Source organism: Oncorhynchus nerka, linkage group LG21 (genome assembly GCF_034236695.1).
Source record: "Oncorhynchus nerka isolate Pitt River linkage group LG21, Oner_Uvic_2.0, whole genome shotgun sequence".
Taxonomy (NCBI): domain Eukaryota; kingdom Metazoa; phylum Chordata; class Actinopteri; order Salmoniformes; family Salmonidae; genus Oncorhynchus; species Oncorhynchus nerka.
The window spans coordinates 30881117-30903300 of NC_088416.1; the positions used below are offsets into that span (position 1 = coordinate 30881117).

General features: G+C 44.8%; 1 protein-coding gene across 1 annotated transcript; it reads left to right on the forward strand.

The window, feature by feature from the left end:
• Positions 1-4956: 4956 nt before the first annotated feature.
• On the forward strand, positions 4957-16992 carry LOC115110571 (uncharacterized). Its single transcript, XM_029636339.2, has 2 exons — positions 4957-5280; positions 12752-16992. Exon 2 carries the CDS (start codon positions 13260-13262, stop codon positions 14988-14990), a length of 1731 nt encoding a protein of 576 aa, XP_029492199.1. The 5' UTR covers positions 4957-5280; positions 12752-13259; the 3' UTR covers positions 14991-16992.
• The last annotated feature ends 5192 nt before the right edge of the window (positions 16993-22184 follow it).

Genomic DNA, 22184 nt, shown 5'->3' on the forward strand with positions numbered 1-22184 from the left:
AAAAGTAAACTATTTAGAATATTCAACCTGAATGAATATCCTCTGTCACATCTTTCTCCTGTCTGAGACCTAACTTACACATAGCTACGTATGTAGGAAGAGCAGCAGTGCAAGACAGATTGGACAAGTGAGACTATTGAGCTTTGTCTATCCAGACAGGAGCAAACGAGTCCTGAGGGGTGGAGTCTGCATGCCAGTCATGAGCTAGTGTGTGTTCGAGGCCACAGCTACAGACGCATTGCAATTATAGTCATTACAGGGGATTTCAGGGGATGTGGGTGGTATGAGCTAGACTGGGTCTGAAGACACATTTACATTAACGAAATAAGATTACATCATAACAAAATGAATTACACTCCCTGCACGGCACACATAGATTCTACTTAGTCTCAGATGTGTCATACCAATGACATTTTAAAACTATAATTTGTCTGAACAGTATTAATTTCCCATATGAAATCGCTTGACAAACCAAAGCAGATCAGAGCGCAGTTATAAATATAATAGCATAATAACTTTAGAAACCACTAGGTGGCAGCAAAGACTACCATTTGTTGAGTAGGCTAGCTGATGGTGCGATTGTTGTCATTCAGAGCACACAGATCGTGACATAGTAGCCTGTGTGTTTATTTCAGTGTCGCAGATTTTATTTGGTGCAGGTGTAGTGGCAAAATTACATCAAGGTTTAATTGCTATGTCACTCAATAACAACACTCAACCCATGAAGTCATTTAATTATTATTTGCCCCTAGTAACCAACCCCTACATTGAATGAGATAGGCCTATCTAAACCAGCATGTGTGTCAATGTGGACAAGTCAAATCAATCAAGATGAAGAGAAAACAAGCTGACAGTAGAACTCTGTACAGGCTCCATATACTCCATGTATCCACCAGTGCAGAACATCTTCCATTCACTGAGCCCTGTGCTGTTCCAATCTCATTACAAAGGAGAGGCTCTCCTCAACCTGCAGCTGGATTCACAGGTTCCTCAGTCAAATTGGGGATTCCTGTAGTGAGAGTGGGAGGAAGGGTGGGGGTGGAGGAGAGGAGTGAGGCTGGTTAATGAAGCTACTACTGCAGCAGCTCACTACTACACAACCACCCCCAATAACACACCCCTTAAACCGCAGCCCCCCTGCTACTCCCCTCTCCATTCTGTCCCCCCTGTTTATCAGCGGGAGATAACGCCGGTTGCTAGGCAGGAAGTGCGACAGTTACCATGGGAACCCATGCATATGTAGCTAGGAGGGGGAGTGGTTGGGTGGGGTACAGAGGGAGTGGGGGGGGGGGTGTCAAGTTCACGGCCAATGCTTCAGCTCTGAACAAAGAGGAATGGGAGAGAGAGGGGTATAATGGAAGCATGGCGGTGCTTGGTCCATGTTTGGGGTTCTCTCCAGATGATGAGATGGACATAGAGTAGGCAATGAGTGGCATCTTCAGGTAAACAGCAATTACTAGACATAGAAAAATGAGGACCAATCCTCTAAGCCTCCATATGACCCAAATTAATAAAACATGCATTTGCTCTCAAGGTTGTTTCTATCATTGACATGTTTGAGGAAGGTATTGCTGCATGCTCGCTACCTCCATTCATTATCCACAATACAAAGAAACACATAGAAACCCTTTCACGAATGGTGAGTCAACCTGCTCATTTGTGAAACAAATGAGGCATATGGAGCCGCACTTGTGTCTGTGACTCTGTGCACAATGAGAAACAATAAAAGGCATGGCATTGCAGGTAGATCCACAAAGTGCATTTGAAAGCTCAAGTGGGTCGGTTGAAGAAAGAGAGAAAGAGAGAGAGAGAAAGACAGAGACAGAGAGCATATGCTGAACAAAGATTGAGCCCTCCATGCCCTGCTGCTCTCTCCGGTCACATGAGAAGGAACCAGGGCCTTGAAGATAATGAGAGAGATCAAATAAAAGCATCTGCAATTGGAAACAGCCCTCTAGGCATCCAGCCAGTCCTTTTGTTCCAATCAAAACTGCCGCGGACACAACAAAATGCATTAAATAATACTGTTATCGCTCCAGTTGTTTCCATGACTCTCTGTGACGAAAGACAGAACAGGCACAGGTTGCAAGGTCAGATAGTGGAGGGCAGACGACAGGGGGCTTTAATGATCAACTAAGCCTTTCATTACTGAATGGTCATGTTTTGCATGAAATGTGCAATGCACACCATTCAGTAATGAAAGTCTTAGTTGATCATTAAAGGCCCCTGTCGTCTTACACCATATAGAAGGTAGCACTTTACATAGTTTTAAATACACAATTGTAGCACATTGGTTGAGTTTGTGTGTTTTTGGTACTTCCCAAATAGTGAACTAAAATATGACTGCAATTGTATTTATTGCTGTTATTGCCTGTTCAGAAATGTGTTACCCAGTACAGTAATGACAGTTTAGACTTTTGGAATGTAATCTGTGACCCTTGACAAAAATGATTTGTCTGAATTATTATTCGAATTATTATTCGACCATGCTGGATCTGAGCCCTAGGACTGTGCCCCAGGACTACCTGACATGATGACTCCTTGCTGTCCCCAGTCCACCTGACTGTGCTGCTGCTCCAGTTTCAACTGTTCTGCCTTATTATTATTCGACCATGCTGGTCATTTATGAACATTTGAACATCTTTGCCATGTTCTGTTATAATCTCTACCCGGCACAGCCAGAAGAGGACTGGCCACCCCACATAGCCTGGTTCCTCTCTAGGTTTCTTCCTAGGTTTTGGCCTTTCTAGGGAGTTTTTCCTAGCCACCGTGCTTTTACACCTGCATTGCTTGCTGTTTGGGGTTTTAGGCTGGGTTTCTGTACAGCACTTTGAGATATCAGCTGATGTACGAAGGGCTATATAAATACATTTGATTTGATTTGATTTTGATTTGAAATATCCATATCCTTTTGCTCATTTAATGCATATCTTGACTTGGAATGAGCAATATATCTTAGGCCTAGGCCTATGTCCTAGCTGGATATGAAGATGCCATGTAGTTACAGCAAGGGGAAGGTTGATTGCTCATTTTCACTCTCAATTGTGCTTTTTTCCCTGGTAAATGAATTCCAGGTGGGACAGGCTCATGCTTAGGAGGTAGACTGTGACCTCCTGTGCTTTGTGATGATTACACCCACTTCCTCTCTCCAGTCCATCTGCCCTCCACTATCTGACCTTGCAACCTGTGCCTGTTCTGTCTTGCGTCACAGAGAGTCATGGAAACAACTGGAGCGATAACGGTATTATTTAATGCATTTTGTTGTGTCCACTGCAGTTTTTTTCATTGGAACAAAAGGACTGGCTGGATGCCTCATAAGAGGGAGGATGCCAATAAAGTAGCCTACGGTATAAAGAGGTTTCAATGCCTTTATCAGATGAGAATGAGGTACTGAGCTCTTGAGATTCAAGCGGTTATGTAAAAACTGTAACCAGATGCATCGAACCACAATGCCACAGCTGCTGGAAATGAGAGCCAATGTCACAACAAAATCAGACAATTTACTGCAATATGTCTACAAATTACTAAAACAAATTTTCATCCTGTTCTTGCTTGGCATGAGTGATCAACCTGGTCTCAGACTAGATGTAAAATAGTAAACGGAAATCTGGAACACTCAAAATAGCATGGCATGTTACGTTTGGTATGGTTGCATTTGATTTATTTTTTACATTTTAGTCATTCAGCTGATGCTCTTACCCAGAGCGACTTACAGTAGTGAGTGCAGACATTTGAATACTTTTTTCGTAGGGTGGATAGGTGGGCATGTAACACGTGATCGAAACTCATCACAAACATCTTGAACATTTTTAGCTAATTAGCAACTATTTATGACTTTTTAGCTACATCCTTCCCCAAACCCTAACTTTAACTCTTTAACCTAACTCCTAACCTTCACCTCACAGGAGGCTGCTGAGTGGAGAACAACTCATAATAATGTCTGGAAAGGAGTAAATTGAATGGTATCAAACACATGGAAACCATGAGTTTGATTAGTTCGATAACATTCAATTAATTCCATTCCAGACACCAATTAAGGTGCCACCAAACTCCTGTGCTTAACCCTAACCATAACCCCTAACCCCTAGCCTAGCTTATGTTAGCCACCTAGCTAATGTTAGCCACAACAAATTGGAATTCGTAACATATCTAATGTATCGCAAATTCGTAACATTTTGTACGAATTGCAATTCGTAACATATTGTACGAAATGCAATTTGTAACATATACGAAATGTAATTCGGAACATATCATACGAAATGTAATTCGGAACATATCATACGAAATGTAATTCGGAACATATCATACGAAATTGATGATGGACATCCACAAATTAATACATACCATACCAAACATAGCTAATTTGAGTGTCCTGTATTTTTGTTTACTATATTATGTCTACCCCTGAATCCAGGTTGCAGCTATGTGTATGTCACAATTGTGTGTGGCCATGTCACAATTGTAACTGATCATTGTAGCTCCTGATGTGTACACTGGATTCAAACCCATGTCACCTGCTCCACATTAAGCTAAAGCCTAGGCCATGTAGACTATGCCTTCAATCTTCTGAATATGAAGAAATAACTACTCATATGCTAATGAGGGACAATGTGAATAGATTTTGGTTTGCGGATTAGAATAAAACTGAAAAAAATAAAGCTATATTTAAAAGGGCAAAACTGAGCCACCTGGAGTGATTAGGCCTATCCATTCAATAAAGGGGCACACACTTCTCACCCAAACAACAGCTGTTTATTTATATATATTCTTGATATATAAATAGCTTGTTTCTAAAAATGTCTCCCCGCCATTCCATATTTCCAAGTCTCTCTCTCAATCTCTCTATTAACCTAATTAGGGGTATCTCACCCTACATCTCAGCAAGTCTGGTTTATTCCCTCCCCTCCCTCCTCTTCCCCATCTCTCCGCAACAGAATTCGAAGGAGAAGAAAGGGGAGGCAGATACGGAGCGCGTGAGCGAGAAACAAAACGTGACTAGGCACCCAAAGACTCCTGTTATGCAACTGCTGACCTACTAACATACAATTGGAGACATTGAGAGAGCAAGGAGGAAATTGTAGCAAGTCCCTAACGTAATAAGAGAACAGATTCAAATTAAGCGACACAGAATTCATGCTCACATACAGGCACTAATCACAGAGCTCGCACTGTACTTGAAGGACGATCGCACATTTGAATTCGATAGTAGTCAGAAATAGGAATTGTTGAACAGAAACGTGGCTGTTATATTAGACTTGGGCTTTTATTTACACATACACGGTAAGCATTTATTTTATATGGATTGCCTTTAAATGTCCAGTCGATTCATGTATATAATGTGACTTATTATTAGTGAAAACAATTCAATCCAATTGTTTAATAATACTAATTTCACTGTTATTTAGTGGCACATCGATTAGACTATGTAGTTTTGCATGACTTTCAAGTTCACTGATATATTGTTGCAAACATTTTGGCACAAGTGTTTATAATTTTGGTAACGGACGTTGAACCATATGTATGTTCTGTCAAGGCGAGGCGCCCCCCTATTTAGTGGCAGAATGCATAGGGGGATGATAAGGAGACAGGGGTGGATGGAATTCCTTCAGAACAAGGAACGCTGGGTGGCAGAGGCCACAGAAAACACACATATTTGGAGTAGCTTCGCCCCGCCCATCATAGTAGAGTTTTGAAAATATTGAAAGATACAATAACTTGAAATACGATAAAATGATTTTTCTTTGGATTAATTCCTCTATTATTTAGTAACACAAGTATGGACATTTATTTGAGCAAAATAAACCCGTTAATGATGGTCTGAGGACACACTTCTCTCCATCACATGTAGTAAGTAGTAATTTGTGAAAGGTTAGCCAACCCGTTAACCCTTCCTCTGCTCAGTGGGGCAAACTGAATCTAGAGGAAAGGCTACTGGAGTATTGTGCTGTCCTACATCTCTGAAAACATTGTTTTGGATATGAATGATAATCTAAAGTATTGTCTGTTTCTGTAAAGTGAGCTGGATATACTGGGCATGTTTATTTATGTGCTTATTTAGGCTACTAGGTCAAATGTAGGCTACTGGGTCAAAATCTCAAAGTCGTGACAAGTTGTTGGATTAGCCTATGGGTCTTATAAAAGACCACCCTGCTCAGTCTGAATGTTGAAAGTACCCCCACACTGCACGTGGGAATGATTGTGGAATGTGTGCCCCCGCCAGGTGCCCCTGCCAGGTGCCCCCGCCAGGTGCCCCCGCCAGGTGCCCCCGGTGCCCGCAGCTCATATATTTGTTGTTTAGTGATGACATGCGCCTACTTTTGGTGCCGTGGTAAAGGTGTAGGCTATTCACGCTATTCATGTTTTTATGAAAAGTCATACCGGAATTATATCTCACGAAAGTTCATCAATACCATGTAGTTTAGAATTTAGCCTATGGTACAGGTGTGCTATGGTACAGGTGTGCTATGGTACAGGTGTGCTATGGTACAGGTGTGCTATGGTACAGGTGTGCTATGGTACAGGTGTGCTATGGTACAGGTGTGCTATGGTACAGGTGTGCTATGGTACAGGTGTGCTATGGTACAGGTGTGCTATGGTACAGGTGCTATACACAATGGGAAATTACGCAAAGCATTTGGTTATGCGTTACATTTTTGTAACACATTGCACTAAAGGCTGTAGTAATGGTGCGGGTTGCATAATAAATCATTTAAGTAATTAAAACAGATATAGGTAGGGGAGATGGCGCAATCAGCGGAAACCCATAGCCTCTATTGTGCTTTGCTGAGGAGGGCTAATTGTTTGGCGCATAAGGTGGACCGCAATGCCAGCTCCAAATGTAGGTCACATTAGTCATAACGGGGAGGGGATGTGCTGCAGAGCCCCCTATAATACCAGAATAAAAACCTACCAAAATGAATCCCAGCTGGCTTGACAAAGACACCCAACCCATTCATGCAAAACAGAAACACTGATGGGCAGCAGATAAATGCGCCTAATAAACATTTAGGTTTCCTTCATATCGTAGTGATACACAATTAGAAACATATTCATTTTGCCCTTCATACATTTTCTTCAATCCTCACCTTTCTGTGCCACACCCCATTTCTGTAGGATTCATGAATCTTTCCATAAATTGCTTGTAATTGCAATGATCAGCTATTCCTTATTGTATTAGTAGGCTTACTTATTTTATTGCTAAAAACATGGTAATAACATGGCTATAATTATCATGAGGATGAGATTACCTTTGTTTCACTAGAGCAGCGTGCACTATGTCTTGTTTCACTACTATTGTAGTTGATGGTGAACAATGTGGAGTGGGGTTTATCCTGACCCGCCTGACATTCTCAGGGTTTCCTGGAGTGGGGTTTATCCTGACCCGCCTGACATTCTCAGGGTTTCCTGGAGTGGGGTTTATCCTGACCCGCCTGACATTCTCAGGGTTTCCTGGAGTGGGGTTTATCCTGACCCGCCTGACATTCTCAGGGTTTCCTGGAGTGGGGTTTATCCTGACCCGCCTGACATTCTCAGGGTTTCCTGGAGTGGGGTTTATCCTGACCCGCCTGACATTCTCAGGGTTTCCTGGAGTGGGGTTTATCCTGACCCGCCTGACATTCTCAGGGTTTCCTGGAGTGGGGTTTATCCTGACCCGCCTGACATTCTCAGGGTCTCCTGGAGTGGGGTTTATCCTGACCCACCTGACATTCTCAGGGTTTCCTGGAGTGGGGTTTTTCCTGACCCGCCTGACATTCTCAGGGTTTCCTGGAGTGGGGTTTATCCTGACCCGCCTGACATTCTCAGGGTTTCCTGGAGTGGGGTTTATCCTGACCCGCCTGACATTCTCAGGGTTTCCTGGAGTGGGGTTTATCCTGACCCGCCTGACATTCTCAGGGTTTCCTGGAGTGGGGTTTACCCTGACCCGCCTGACATTCTCAGGGTTTCCTGGCACAATGAAAGATAATGAAGGATAGAGTAGGTGCTTTGTTATTGTGCTGCTGTGGCTGGGAGGGAGAGGCAGAGAAGTAGGCCAAGGGAGCACATGTGACTGGGAAACACATGGACTGCACTGGGTCACTCTTTTTTTCCTGTTTAACAGAGGCTGATACGGCTGTGTTTATGGAACAAGGAGTTGGCTTGGAACTCCACCTTCATGTCCAAGAATTTGTACTTTTTCTTGGGAAGATAAAACCCAGTCTTGGAATCATGGTTGGATGATATTTGGGGAGACCCCTTCTACGATGTGCTACTCCAAATATTGCGATATCCGATATAATCGTTCTGCACCGTTAATGACTAAATCATTCTAGACTGTACAATTTTTGTACTTATTTACAATGGTATAGTCGCCTTCTCATTAAATAATCTTAGTGTTGCCGGGAAAAAATAAGGCTTAGTTAATTCATTTACAAGTAATTTTCAACATATTGATACAGCACATCACGATATATCGTCTTGCACTTCACAATATATCGTCAATGTCAAATGTCACTATTCTATTTAATCATATATCAGCCCAACCCTACTTGGAATTTGGGGAAAAGCCATCTATTTGCATTGTTCCCCCCTGGGGGCAGTTCAGTTCCTCAGTCTCAGTAAAATATTGCACCCAGGTCTGGGGGCCTCCTCCTTATTTTACTCCTGCTCCCATTACTTTAAGAGCTCAACAAAACAAGCTTTTGAACTCAAGCCCCACCAAATATAGCTTTGTGTGTTGTTTGGACCCAATAATTGTAAATGGCATACATTTAGATTCTCTTTGATCACTTCACAAATGTAACCAAGCCCTTTCCTGTGGTAGAATGACTTTATATTTATTACGTATAACAAGGATGTGTGCTAATGTTAAACAGAGCTATCAGTAACAGATTCATACTCTGAGATGCAGCTTTTGTTCACCTTTTATCATGAAATTGGACATGGAATTCATTATGGTCTTCCACAAGCGTAGGAGTGTTCCATTGAAACACAGAGCCTCGTAAGCATATTAGATGGGTGAAAGGGGAAGCAGTAGAATTTATTACTATTTGACATTTGTTCTGGCAGGTCACACTACATTTTTCATAAAAACACATTCAACTTTCATTGGCAATCACTATCTCAGTAGCCTGCAGTTAGGTATTTGATACACTATATTGAAGTGGATAGGTTTGATGCTTAGATGTTCTGATTATCAGGTAAGGGTGGCATGCAGTGCCCTATTCCTGTAGCAGTAGTGGGAGACTAAGAGCTTGTGATGCATTAATCAGCAAACACTCCAGCTCCATTCATGTCTCCAGCTAATTCCAGCCGCCCGCAGAGGAGATGAGCAGCTTGTTTTTTTTTTTACAGTCAATCTGTTTGTGCAGTGGAAGTGTGTTGTTCGATGAGGAGGGATTGATGTTGATATGATTAGTTGCCCCATTTTTTACTTTTGTTTCCATAGGTGATATGTTGTTAACGCTGGTACAGTACCGCGTTTGTTTACATCCTGCGAGGTGCTATCATCTGAGCTCATTTCCCCCTTTCTTTTGTCTACCTTCTCTCCATCTCTTCGTCCCTCTCGCCGTGCATCTTTCACCTCTATAAATAGAGTACTCTCTAATTCTCTGTATCTCTCTCGCTGCCTCAACCGTGGTTCCACTGACCTATATTCCAGCTTGCTGTGTAGGCACTAGTCAGAGCCAGGGTTTACTGAGTGGTCCCTGGTTTCTGGGGTCTTGCCACTCTTTCCCTCCTGCCCATGAGCCACATGCAAATGGCTTATGGGAATGAGGACCTTAAAGTACTGCATTTAGCAGTGTGTTATCAGGCCCTGTCTCAACCGTTTTCCCAGGCATAATCGTAGCCTGTATCCCTATTTAGTCTCTACTGGGACCCAAATGACCCATACCTAGAAGGCTTGTCATCATTTTGTGGGAAGCAAAACATTTTTAATTTAAGAACTAGGGTGTAATATCCCATCTAGATTTGCGCTCATTTTGTTGCTGAATTGTGCCTGGAAAGAAAAATTGGTGTTGAACTCACATTTGAAAAGTGTAGAGCAATTGACAGTTACATAATTTTGCCCCAGACTCCTGGGAGAATATAACCCATGGAGAAAAAAAACTGATTATGAAATGACAGAGGCAGAGAGAATCAGTGTGTCTCAACTCATGTTGTTCAGTAAGAAAATGAGAGTAAATGAGGCAGGGAGGCAGAGATGAAACAACTCCTGTTGGCCAGCAACTCATTTGATTTAAGTAATTAGATTTTTAAAGCATACAAGACCAGTTTAATAGAACCATGGAACAAGGGAACATAGTCTGAATGAGTTATCTCAAATGTTCCAGGAAGTCTCCATCCTCGATGCCTGTTGAATTCCTTTGCTTGCCTCAAGTCACCTGTATGGAATGTAATTGATATTGAACCAGTTAGTCAGCAACACAGATCAAATAGGCTAACTGGTAAACAACCAGCAGAGACAACTTGGAAACATGAAAAGCCATTTGGCTTATTCATGAAAATCATACTTAAGATGTTTGGCTAGTGACACATCTACCTCTGTTTACCTCATTACCAGGAGAGTCCCTGCTGAGCAGGTTCCCAGACACTTCATAGTTATGAGGCTGACCACCCTGGTGTCATAATTCAGGAGAGCTTGGTACATTCTCCAGCCCCGTCCTTCCTGAGACTTGACCTATATTCATTCATTAACCCCCAACATCCTTACCTTAAAATCCCGTACCCTCTCCACCTCTTTTCCTTGGCGGGGAACCTTTGTCTACATTCACTGCCAGGAACTGGTTGTCCAAATAGAATGTGAATTTTTACGGTTATTACACTTACAGTAAATTCTCCAATTCATGATCATTTCTATGTAAACGTAGTGGGCTGTTTCTTAATATGGTTGTTTTGGAATCTTTCTAGAATCTAGAATTCTAAAATGGAATGAGGGGAAGCCTACCCCCACTGCACCTGTGTGATTCACTGTCCTGGCTCTTAAAATGCATCTGTCTGAAAGACTATTTAGAACAGCTATGAAATAAAAATCAATAATGGCTGTTTAAAGCTTACAAATTCAATGTCCAATCATTCCATGTGTTTGAATGATGTAATTTCGAGGAGTTTACATGGTAATCATGTGCTCTCGACTTGGTTGCCAGACATGCAGTTGTGATTACAAAGGAGGAGGAATAATGTCACAAATAGCAAATGTGTAAGGTCTTACTCAGAAAAAGATAGTAACTCAGAAACTACTATATTGGCCTCATGTTTATTACACCATGCAAGTCAATGTCAACATGCAGGGCTAAACGCATCCACATGCAGGGCTAAACGCGTCCACATGCAGGGCTAAACGCATCCACATGCAGGGCTAAATGCGGGCTAAACGTCCACATGCAGGGCTAAACAGGGCGTCCACATGCAGGGCTAAACGCGTCCACATGCAGGGCTAATGCAGGGCGCGTCCACATGCAGGGCTAAACGCGTCCACATGCAGGGCTAAACGCGTCCACATGCAGGGTTAAACATGCAGGGTTAAACGCGTCCATCCACATGCAGGGCTAAACGCGTCCACATGCAGGGCTAAACGCGTCCACATGCAGGGTTAAACGGGCATCCCACATGCAGGGCTAAACGCGTCCACATGCAGGGTTAAACGCGTCCACATGCAGGGCTAAACGCGTCCACATGCAGGGCTAAACGCGTCCACATGCAGGGCTAAACGCGTCCACATGCAGGGCTAAACGCGTCCACATGCAGGGCTAAACGCATCCACATGCAGGGCTAAACGCATCTACATGCAGGGCTAAACGCGTCCACATGCAGGCCTAAACGCGTCCACATGCAGGGCTAAACGCGTCCACATGCAGGGCTAAACGCATCTACATGCAGGGCTCCACATGCAGGGCTAAACATGCAGGGCTAAACGCGTCCACATGCAGGGCTAAACGCATCCACATGCAGGGCTAAACGCATCCACATGCAGGGCTAAACGCGTCCACATGCAGGGCTAAACGCATCCACATGCAGGGCTAAACACATCCACATGCAGGGCTAAACGCGCCCACATGCAGTGCTAAACGCGTCCACATGCTTCCCAGCCGAAACAGTTCGGAAGAGTTTGTGCATACATTGTGTAAGGGTACGGAATCATTTTCATGCACATTTTGTCATTGAGAAATACTACACCAAACACCCCAGTTAGATGTAAAATTGCTCGACTAAGATCTCCTCTGCAGAACCGTCAAAATTAATGACAGATTTCTTGATTTATCATAGATTCATTCTGACTATTTTGAGGAAGTGTATATTGGCTACGGCATCTCAATATGGACAAAGTACTATTGCTGCTTTTTTCCCTAGTTTTCCAAGCGAAGGTATTTTAAGGGAGTGTGCAAGCACACTTGTTCAGTTTGGCAAGTCGCCAGCCTAACTGAAGCAAGCTGACACCTTAAGGGGTCATGGACCACCGACAGAGAAGATCAATAGAAGGGCAATGAGGTCAGACAGTGGTTACTAGGGTCTAGTGAATATTCACTGGTTGCCAGGGGTAACAATTCAGTCAAAGCCAGACATGCAGAACATAGATGAAAGCAGGAGGATGTGAGAAGGAGCGTATTGTTAATTATCCCTCAAAATGATTTGATCACCAGTCATGCCAAAAACTAAAATGGATTTCATTAACAATGACATCAAGAAGATATTATTCCTTCAATCTGAATGCATAGTGGTCGACAGCAGTCCACGAGGATTAAGAGTTTTGCCTTTTCTTTCTTTGTCTCCTCAGCTTTTCATCTTGCAACCTACTGGAGAAGGAGAGAGGTAGCGCCCTTCCCAAGAGACTGACAAGCCGAGATAGACTGAGTGACCTACATCCTGCAACACGCCTGGAGCAGTACAACACTTCTCTGTCTGCTCAGCACAGCGCTCTCACAAAAAGATAGAAAAACAAAACAGAGAAAAGAAGGTTAGAGAATTGCTCAGTGAAGCTTGTCACATTCTCCACTCTAGGAACTCTTTTTTTTCTTCTCTACAAGGCAGCTTTGACCCACTTTTCTGTGAGAAAGCTAAAGAGACTTGCCTAGAGAAAGGCTGAACGTACATTGGATAAATGAGGGGAATTAACACAGAGTTCCACTGTTTCTTGATCTTCTTGGCCAGTTTAGACACTTGAACTACAAGCTCATTCATTCAGTGAGATATAGCTGAATCCCACTGTTCCTTATCACCCCATTCATTGAGTTTCCTTTCCAGTGGTTGTAGCAATATTCCAAACTGTCCTCCACTGAGCAACAATGGAATGCCTGAATTCACAACTCCAATCAGCAAGCTCAGAAAATAACCTGGACAGCCTAGAGACATACTCTAACTACGCAGAGTCTCCCCCATCGCCTCAAGGAACCCCCTCTCGCCAGGGGCGTCTCGTCAAGCCCAGCATGAGTTGCAGACGCAAGCGTGAGTTCATCTCTGATGAAAAGAAGGATGCATCCTACTGGGAGAAGCGCCGTAAGAACAACGAGGCGGCCAAACGCTCCAGGGAGAAGCGACGACTGAACGACATGGTGTTGGAAAACCGCGTCATGGTGCTGAATGACGAGAACTGCCGCCTGAAGACGGAGCTGCTGCAGCTGAAGCTGCGCTTTGGCCTTATCAGCACTGCCTCCTACATGGAGAAGAGCCAGCAGCTCACTAGTGGAGGCAACAATGGAGGCAACGGAAGATCCTCCACATCCAATTACTACTCCAGCGGCTACTCCAGCAGCTCCCAGGTGATGATGAACTCTGACTCCTCGGAGACTGAGCAGTCAGGCAGCGGGGGGGGGCATAGTCAACTGGTGACGTACTCCCCCCATGGGTCCCTTTCAGACATGTCAGACGGGTCCTCCCGGGACAGCCCAGAGCCTGCGGTCTACGGGATCAAGCAGGAGGAAAGCAGCCTGGAGATGGACATTGGAAGCAGCATGTTCAACGTCCACCATAGCCTGTCCTCCACACACCACCAGGAGGAGATGGAGTCGGTGTACAACAGCCAACAGCACCACTCCTACCACCACCAGGAGAGCATCACAAGCCAGACCAGTCAGGTCCCTCCACCCATCCAACAGAGGAGTGTCATCCTCTACCGCTCCAGTAGTGCCTCCTACCCTGGGGAGAGCCAAAGGCAGCAGGACATAGATCAACAGACAGCCCAACAGCAGAGTGCTCAGGCCGGCCATCTGGCCCAGGCTCGAGAGAGCCACACCGAGAGCTCAGAGAGACTGGCAGAGGTGACCAAGCAGATGGAGAGGAAGACACTAGACTCCCCTCCGTACCACTACTCAGAGTGCCACAGCGAGGCAGGAGAGGGGCAGGTGTACAGAGCTCTGCAACAGGAGCAAAAGACCCAGACGGGCCTCGCTCCAGACATCCTCCAAAAACAGGAGGCCGTCACATCCCACCTGTGCCACAACCAGGCTAGTCACTGCTATCTTAGCACCCAGGACGAGGAGCCCCCCATACTGACCTATGAGGGCGGGGCCAGTAGTGAGGGGTACTACCAAGAACATTCAACCTCAGGCAAAGACACCTCCTCTAGTGACAATGACCCCCGCAGCTCTGACAAGGAGACCTCCACGGACGACGAGTCCCCGTCCTCCTCCTTATCTGACACCGGGAGTTACCTCCAGCACCTGTCTGTCTCACACCAGCCAGGGTCCCCTCTACCCTCCCCGCAGGACTCCTCCCAATGCCAAAGCGGGGACACCCAGGCAGAGGTTAAGGGCACTGCCCTGCCTCACAAACTGCGTCTCAAACACAAAGCCATGAGCTCCCAGCAGGACTCTCTCACCACCCCTCCTCCTTCCTCTATCCTACCCCTGCCCCAGCACCCTTACCTGGCCCTCACGCAACAGCAGAGCGGCAAAGAGAGAGAGAGTGAGAGCCAGCCCCCCACAGGGTTCTATAAGCAGCCATCCTCAGCTGAGTCAAGGAAGGAGAGTGGGGAAAAGGAGTCGTCAAGCGGACGCCATAACAACAGACGAGACTAAGTGCCTATAGAACACTTGAGGGCAACACAAATTTGTCGAGGTTCCTTACATTGTGAGGTGTCTCTGATGCTGCCTTAGATCAAAATACGCTCTTTCCCTTTCCCCTCCTCAATCTCAATCCACTATCGTTCCTTTACCCCCCATCTACACCTCCCTCACCTTCATGTCCTGGGACTAAAAAGCTGTACTGAAGCCCAAAACAGGGCTGGCTTCTGGGGGAACAGTATTCTATGTGTATATATTGTATATACACTTTTCAGTTCTTGCATCTTCTCCATAATTACAGAAGGACTTTTGTTTCTAAATGAGAGGAGGGATGAGACTCTTTCATATCGTTTTTCGTCAAACCACAGTTGGTCATTTCAAATGAGAATATAAGTTGACCATTATTGGAATTGTATTGTCAGCTTTCAGTGCCCCTCCTATGGTGCACATCTGGCTTTAGACAAACGTAGCAGCAACATTCTGGGAACATTCCCTTGACCAAAGATGCAACAAAATGAGAAGTTCCATTTCTCTTCTCTAACCCTACCTCTATCAATCCATATTTCCCTTCCCATCTCCATGATCTCACACAGCCCATCCATTATCTATCTTGTTCAAGCACTCGGTTTGTATATGACTGTAAATTTACCAATAATTTATAAATATATATTTTTTGAAGAAAACAAACAAATGTCACAACAATGCGACAAACTGTTGAGGCAAGAAAGGACTTGGCCGTTATCATCCTGTTTTTGTCAGAATTACTGTACAGTCACATTGTGTCTACTGTTGCAAACTCCACTTAAGTTAAAACGCCTTTAATGTCATCACTTTAACTCTGTTTGCAGAAACATGGCCGATAGCTTTTGAAATGCAGCTTACCTGTTATTGCAGTAGATCTTGAAGATCTTAGACAGCATTCAATCAAAGTCAATCTGAGACAGAACTAGGCTGCTGGCCTAAAGTTGAGCATCATCAACAGTCTAGACTTCCACTGTTCGTTCCCATCTCTTAGCCCAATGTATTTATTCCTATGCCCACATCTGCAGAAAAGCCAATAGGAACATAGACTAAAATGTGAATGTGTATAAACCTTAACGTATAAAAGCTCAAGTTAAAACCGCAAAGTGGGGAAATATAGGGGAGGGAGTTATTTTAAATATAGTAATATAATCTAAATGATATCTGTATGATATTTGAACTCTGAGTGAGGCCACCTAGTCTCCTCTGCAAATCAACACACAACACAATGCACTGAGTTCAGAACCTCAGGCTTCTGACCTGACGTCGATCCACTGCCCTAGAGACATGGCGTTAAACCCAGATACTAGGTCATTGGATCTCTGAAACAGAAGCTAAATTTACTATATTACACAAATAGCCCATGACATTAGAAAAACCTGGTTTAGAATAATCAGAGCTTTTGCAATTAAGTTTTGTAAAAACTAAGGACAATCTCTACTTTGTTAATGAAATAGGGATTTCCCCTTTTTCTAATGTGCCTCTGTAGTGTAAAATATGGGTCATCCACCCCCGGCCTTTATTTTCCTCGTTTTGGGTGACAATGAGAAGCCTGCACTGTACCACACAGTTTTATAAAGTATATGTACCATGTTTAGCTTGTTGACACTTGTGTATAAATGTAAAGCTTTCCCTCTCTGACAACACTGTAATGTTAATGTCATTGTTTTATTTGTTCTGTGACTATCTTCTTTCTCCTATTGACCGTGATGATGGATTTGCTCCATACCCCCATCCTCCCTTTTTGTCAATGTGTTTGAAATCAGTGATGCTTGTGTTTTTGCTGATGGTTTCATGAAAAAGATTCTAAAAAAGACAAAGATGCAGACGAGACTAGTGTGGTGTTTAGCAGTAGGTGGTGTCTAGGTCGCCGCCACCCCTTCTTTTTGACATGGCTGTGTATGTAAAGACACTAATATTCATCATGGAAGATGGATGCATTTCAAGATTGAAAACAATAAAAAAGGATGTTGAATTTCTCAACATATCGTCAAAATATTGTTCGATTTCTCCTTTCTTTACTCGTGTCTATGTGGGTTACACACAGTTCATGATGGGTCTGTTTGAAAATCAGCTGTGCATATGCCAGACAGATAAAGACCAACACCTCCCTGTAGTTATCACTTGATACTGAATACAAACGGGTTCATAGGTTAGATATAACACTGCAAAGAATAATGATAACCATATGCCAACTAGCGTAATAAACAAAAACAAACTATAATTTATACCAGAGCAGCTGCTGACAAGCAACATTCTTCTATGGTAATTTAAATCACTGCCTACTAATTGAACACAGCCACATAGCAGAGCTGTGAGGTACAATGATTAGACAGACACAATCTAAATCAAGACAAGACGCAAAAGATGGCCTAACCTAGGTGTTTGTAACCACAGGCATGTTTAACAGAGACCTCATCTCTTTTAGCAGGTGTGGGGACACCCTGTTTCCAGTCCTCACAAATAGCTTGGTTATAGTCGCTCCCTGGGCTCCTTACTTTCCTGACACACAGGATTAATTTGAAATGAGAGGAGCTTTGGAGTGACACACTGACACATTTTCTAGATAGACCGCCTGTCCGACCTCCCTGATGTAACAGTGGCCTACTTCCTGTCGCTAACTCTCTATAAGCCCGCAGACCTACGCACGCAGGGCAGAGATGTCCCGTACGACCACACTAAACACACAAACGCCCTCAGATGTACGAGCACGCACATACACCTACAGATTATGACCCCCAACAGAACGGAGGACCTCTCTTATGCCCCAGTCCACTTTATAAAGGCCTCATTCAACCTGACACAAACCACTTTACCCAGAGGGAAAACTGGGCAAGCTTCCTCTCCTTCTCTAAGCCCAGTCATAACATACCTCACAGCCTGTTCTCATAGGCTCTCACTCAGCAGGCATGTCTATGGCTCTTTGACCTACAAAGTAAGGGCAGAAATAGTCCGTCCCTGCTGCCAACTCTCCAGGCCCAAGTTCAGTGTCACAGCAGACCTGTCAAGAGAAGAATACATGGGGATGGAAATCAAGGCAGAGCCCAGTGGGGCAGCGTCTATTCCTCATCCTATCTTCTCTGCCGCCCTCCCAAAACACACAACAACAAGGTTATGTTCATAACACAAAGACAAACGGAGGGAGTGACCTGGACTAAGCCTGCAAACAAAGCAGCTCTTTGAGGGCTGACACCTCAATGCCCTTCACTAACGCACAGAAAATATTTTGGACTTGCGTTCACCCCATGCTTGGTCTGGGTGGTGCGACTGATGTCACCCTGCAATAGTGTCAAGGTGACATTCCCTGACAACTGCAGCACTCGTCTACTGGATTCTGCTGTGTTTCCCCTTTTCCTGATTTGATTGGAGTATGGGGTCGCTTGCATAAACAGGTTAGGAGAAAAGTAGGTCAACGTGAGAGAGTGGAACGAGAGAAGGAGGAAGGCATGAGGAAAGGAGGGAGAGAGGAGAGAGTGGTGGGGGCTAGGGGACTGGATGTGCGTGTCACAAAATGATTCCTGCAGAATAGACCTCCTGGAAAATAGAGCACAAACAAGGCTCTCCAGTTACCTGGCTGTCCCTCCCAGCCTGGGGAAGAGGGTCAGTGGAGCAGCCAGCGTGGGAGGGGGCCCCAGGATTACACAGCCCTGTCTCATGTCCAGTGTGACACGCTGCAACCTTTTCACACATTTCTGGGGCAGGTTGCAGACACCTCTGGGTTTCACAGCAGGGCAAATCAAAGTCAGATATTAATGTTATAGAGTGGGATTCCCCCAGCTTCTACAGCACACAACACCTGAACCACACACTGTGGTTATGAAAGACTATGATACTTACAGTACATATGGACCTACTCGTTTGATGAAAGACATGTGTTTAATGGTTAAATACACTGCTCAAAAAAATAAAAGGAACACTTAAACAACACAATGTAACTCCAAGTCAATCACACTTCTGTGAAATCAAACTGTCCACTTAGGAAGCAACACTGATTGACAATAAATGTCACATGCTGTTGTGCAAATGGAATAGATAGGTGGAAATTATAGGCAATTAGCAAGACACCCCCAATAAAGGAGTGGTTCTGCAGGTGGGGACCACAGACCACTTCATAGTTCCTATGCTTCCTGGCTGATGTTTTGGTCATTTTTGAATGCTGGCGGTGCTTTCACTCTAGTGGTAGCATGAGACGGAGTCTACAACCCACGCAAGTGGCTCAGGTAGTGCAGCTCATCCAGGATGGCACATCAATGCGAGCTGTGGCAAGAAGGTTTGCCGTGTCTGTCAGCGTAGTGTCCAGAGCATGGAGGCGCTACCAGGAGACAGGACAGTACATCAGGAGACGTGGAGGAGGTCGTAGGAGGGCAACAACCCAGCAGCAGGACCGCTACCTCCGCCTTTGTGCAAGGAGGAGCAGGAGGAGCACTGCCAGAGCCCTGCAAAATGACCTCCAGCAGGCCACAAAACGGTCAGAAACAGACTCCATGAGGGTGGTGTGAGGGCCCGACGTCCACAGGTGGGGGTTGTGCTTACAGCCCAACACCGTGCAGGACGTTTGGCATTTGCCAGAGAACACCAAGATTGGCAAATTCGCCACTGGCGCCCTGTGCTCTTCACAGATGAAAGCAGGTTCACACTGAGCACATGTGACAGACGTGACAGAGTCTGGAGACGCCGTGGAGAACGTTCTGCTGCCTGCAACATCCTCCAGCATGACCGGTTTGGCAGTGGGTCAGTCATGGTGTGGGGTGGCATTTCTTTGGGGGGCCGCACAGCCCTCCATGTGCTCGCCAGAGGTAGCCTGACTGCCATTAGATACCGAGATGAGATCCTCAGACCCCTTGTGAGACCATATGCTGGTGCGGTTGGCCCTGGGTTCCTCCTAATGCAAGACAATGCTAGACCTCATGTGGCTGGAGTGTGTCAGCAGTTCCTGCAAGAGGAAGGCATTGATGCTATGGACTGGCCCGCCCGTTCCCCAGACCTGAATCCAATTGAGCACATCTGGGACATCATGTCTCGCTCCATCTGCACCACAGACTGTCCAGGAGTTGGCGAATGCTTTAGTCCAGGTCTGGGAGGAGATCCCTCAGGAGACCATCCGCCACCTCATCAGGAGCATGCCCAGGCGTTGTAGGGAGGTCATACAGGCACGTGGAGGCCACACACACCACTGAGCCTCATTTAGACTTGTTTTAAGGACATTACATCAAAGTTGGATCAGCCTGTAGTGTGGTTTTCCACTTTAATTTTGAGTGTGACTCCAAATCCAGACCTCCATGGGTTGATACATTTGATTTCCGTTGATCATTTTTGTGTAATTTTGTTGTCAGCACATTCAACTATGTAAAGAAAAAAGTATTTAATAAGAATATTTCATTCATTCAGATCTAGGATGTGTTATTTTAGTGTTCCCTTTATTTTTTTGAGCAGTGTATATAATTTTTTTATGTGAGGAAAATACAGGTATTGAACTTGAGACCAAACCACTACTTAACCCCTGCTCAGCTGTGGTAAGTGACAACTTCAACCCGGATTCAAAACCACCCACTGCCATCAGATCCTACCATGCACACACACAGCACAAAAATGGCATGCATAGTCAAGCCTCTCCGCTGTTGACAAGACCACATTTTTCCACAAAGCATGATCTAAAGGGGCAATTCCTTGCGGTTCCTTATTTGAAAAAAGACTCTAGCGTGGCTGTTATCATTCACATTGCTGACAGTGATGGAATAAACATAACTATTAAATTAACATATGAGTATACAAATCTCTGTTTTGAAAACAGTACTCAAAAAGGTTACATGGCTCATGCTTCAATATCCTGGTATTGTTTGCCTCTATGCATCAAATCAAAATAGCATTGGAATTGAATGGAAAGACTCAAAACATTCCTAGCAATAGACATACATTTAACTGTGCAAAAAACGTGAGTAGGTGGAAGGCAGGGGGAGGGAATGAGGGGCTGTGTGTCCCAACTATGTTACATAATGGTTACGCAATATAACAGCACTCAAACTGGTCCAGAGCGGCTCAGTGAATAGACCTGGGGAGTGACCCATCTCAAGGTCTACTTCTAACCCCTCCATCCCTGCATTCAGACCAATTCCTCTCCAGTCACAACCCAACCTCCAATCACAAGCTTCACTTACATAGGTGTGTCTATTGACGTGATATAAGGAGGAGTGTCGTAATGTAAATAAGATAAACGATATGGTTTATACACCGAGTATACAAAGCATTAAGATCTGTTCTTTCCAAGATGTAGGCTGACCAGGTGAATCCAGGTGAAAGCATTGGTGTCAACATGGGCCAGCATCCCTGTGGAATGCTTTCGACACCTTGTGTAGATGCCCCACGAATTGAGGCTGTTCTGGGGGCAAAAGTATTTCATTTAATTTCACTTTAGTTGACTGCCAGAGTCCTGGAATTGAATGGTAGGCAGGTGAGGGCTGGAGATTTTACAAAGGAATAAGAGCTCACACTCACACTCATAATTTCTCACTAAGGACTTACGTGCTCCCAAATCTGTAGCCTCAGGCACTATGGTGCTGGGAGTCTTCTAGTGCCAGCACCCCCTCTGTGAGACAGAACACACAGCAGAGCTGGACTGAATCAGGGTATCAACTGCAGAGACAGTCGTGCTCTTATGTAACTAGATAATGTAGCTCTTATTAGAAAGTAGGTCAGAATATATAACAGAGAGAGGGGAACATGTGGAAGACTGAGGCCTACATGGGGAATTAGGGGATGAGAGAGAGCAAGAGAGAGAGAGAGAGAGAGAGAGAGAGAGAGAGAGGGAGAGAGAGAGGGAGAGAGAGAGAGAGTGAGAGAGCGAGAGAGAGCGAGAGAGAGAGAGAGAGAGAGGGGGAGAGAGAGAGAGAGAGAGAGAGAGCGAGAGAGAGCGAGAGAGAGAGAGCGAGAGAGAGAGAGAGAGAGAGAGAGAGAGAGAGAGAGAGAGAGAGAGAGAGAGAGAGAGAGAGCGAGAGAGAGAGAGAGAGAGAGAGAGAGAGAGAGAGCGAGAGAGAGAGAGAGAGAGAGGGGAGAGAGAGAGAGAGAGCGAGAGAGAGAGAGGAGAGAGAGAGAGAGAGAGCGAGAGAGAGCGAGAGAGAGAGAGGGAGAGAGAGAGAGCGAGAGAGAGAGAGAGAGAGAGAGATCAATGTGGAAAGGAGGGTCAGTAATGGA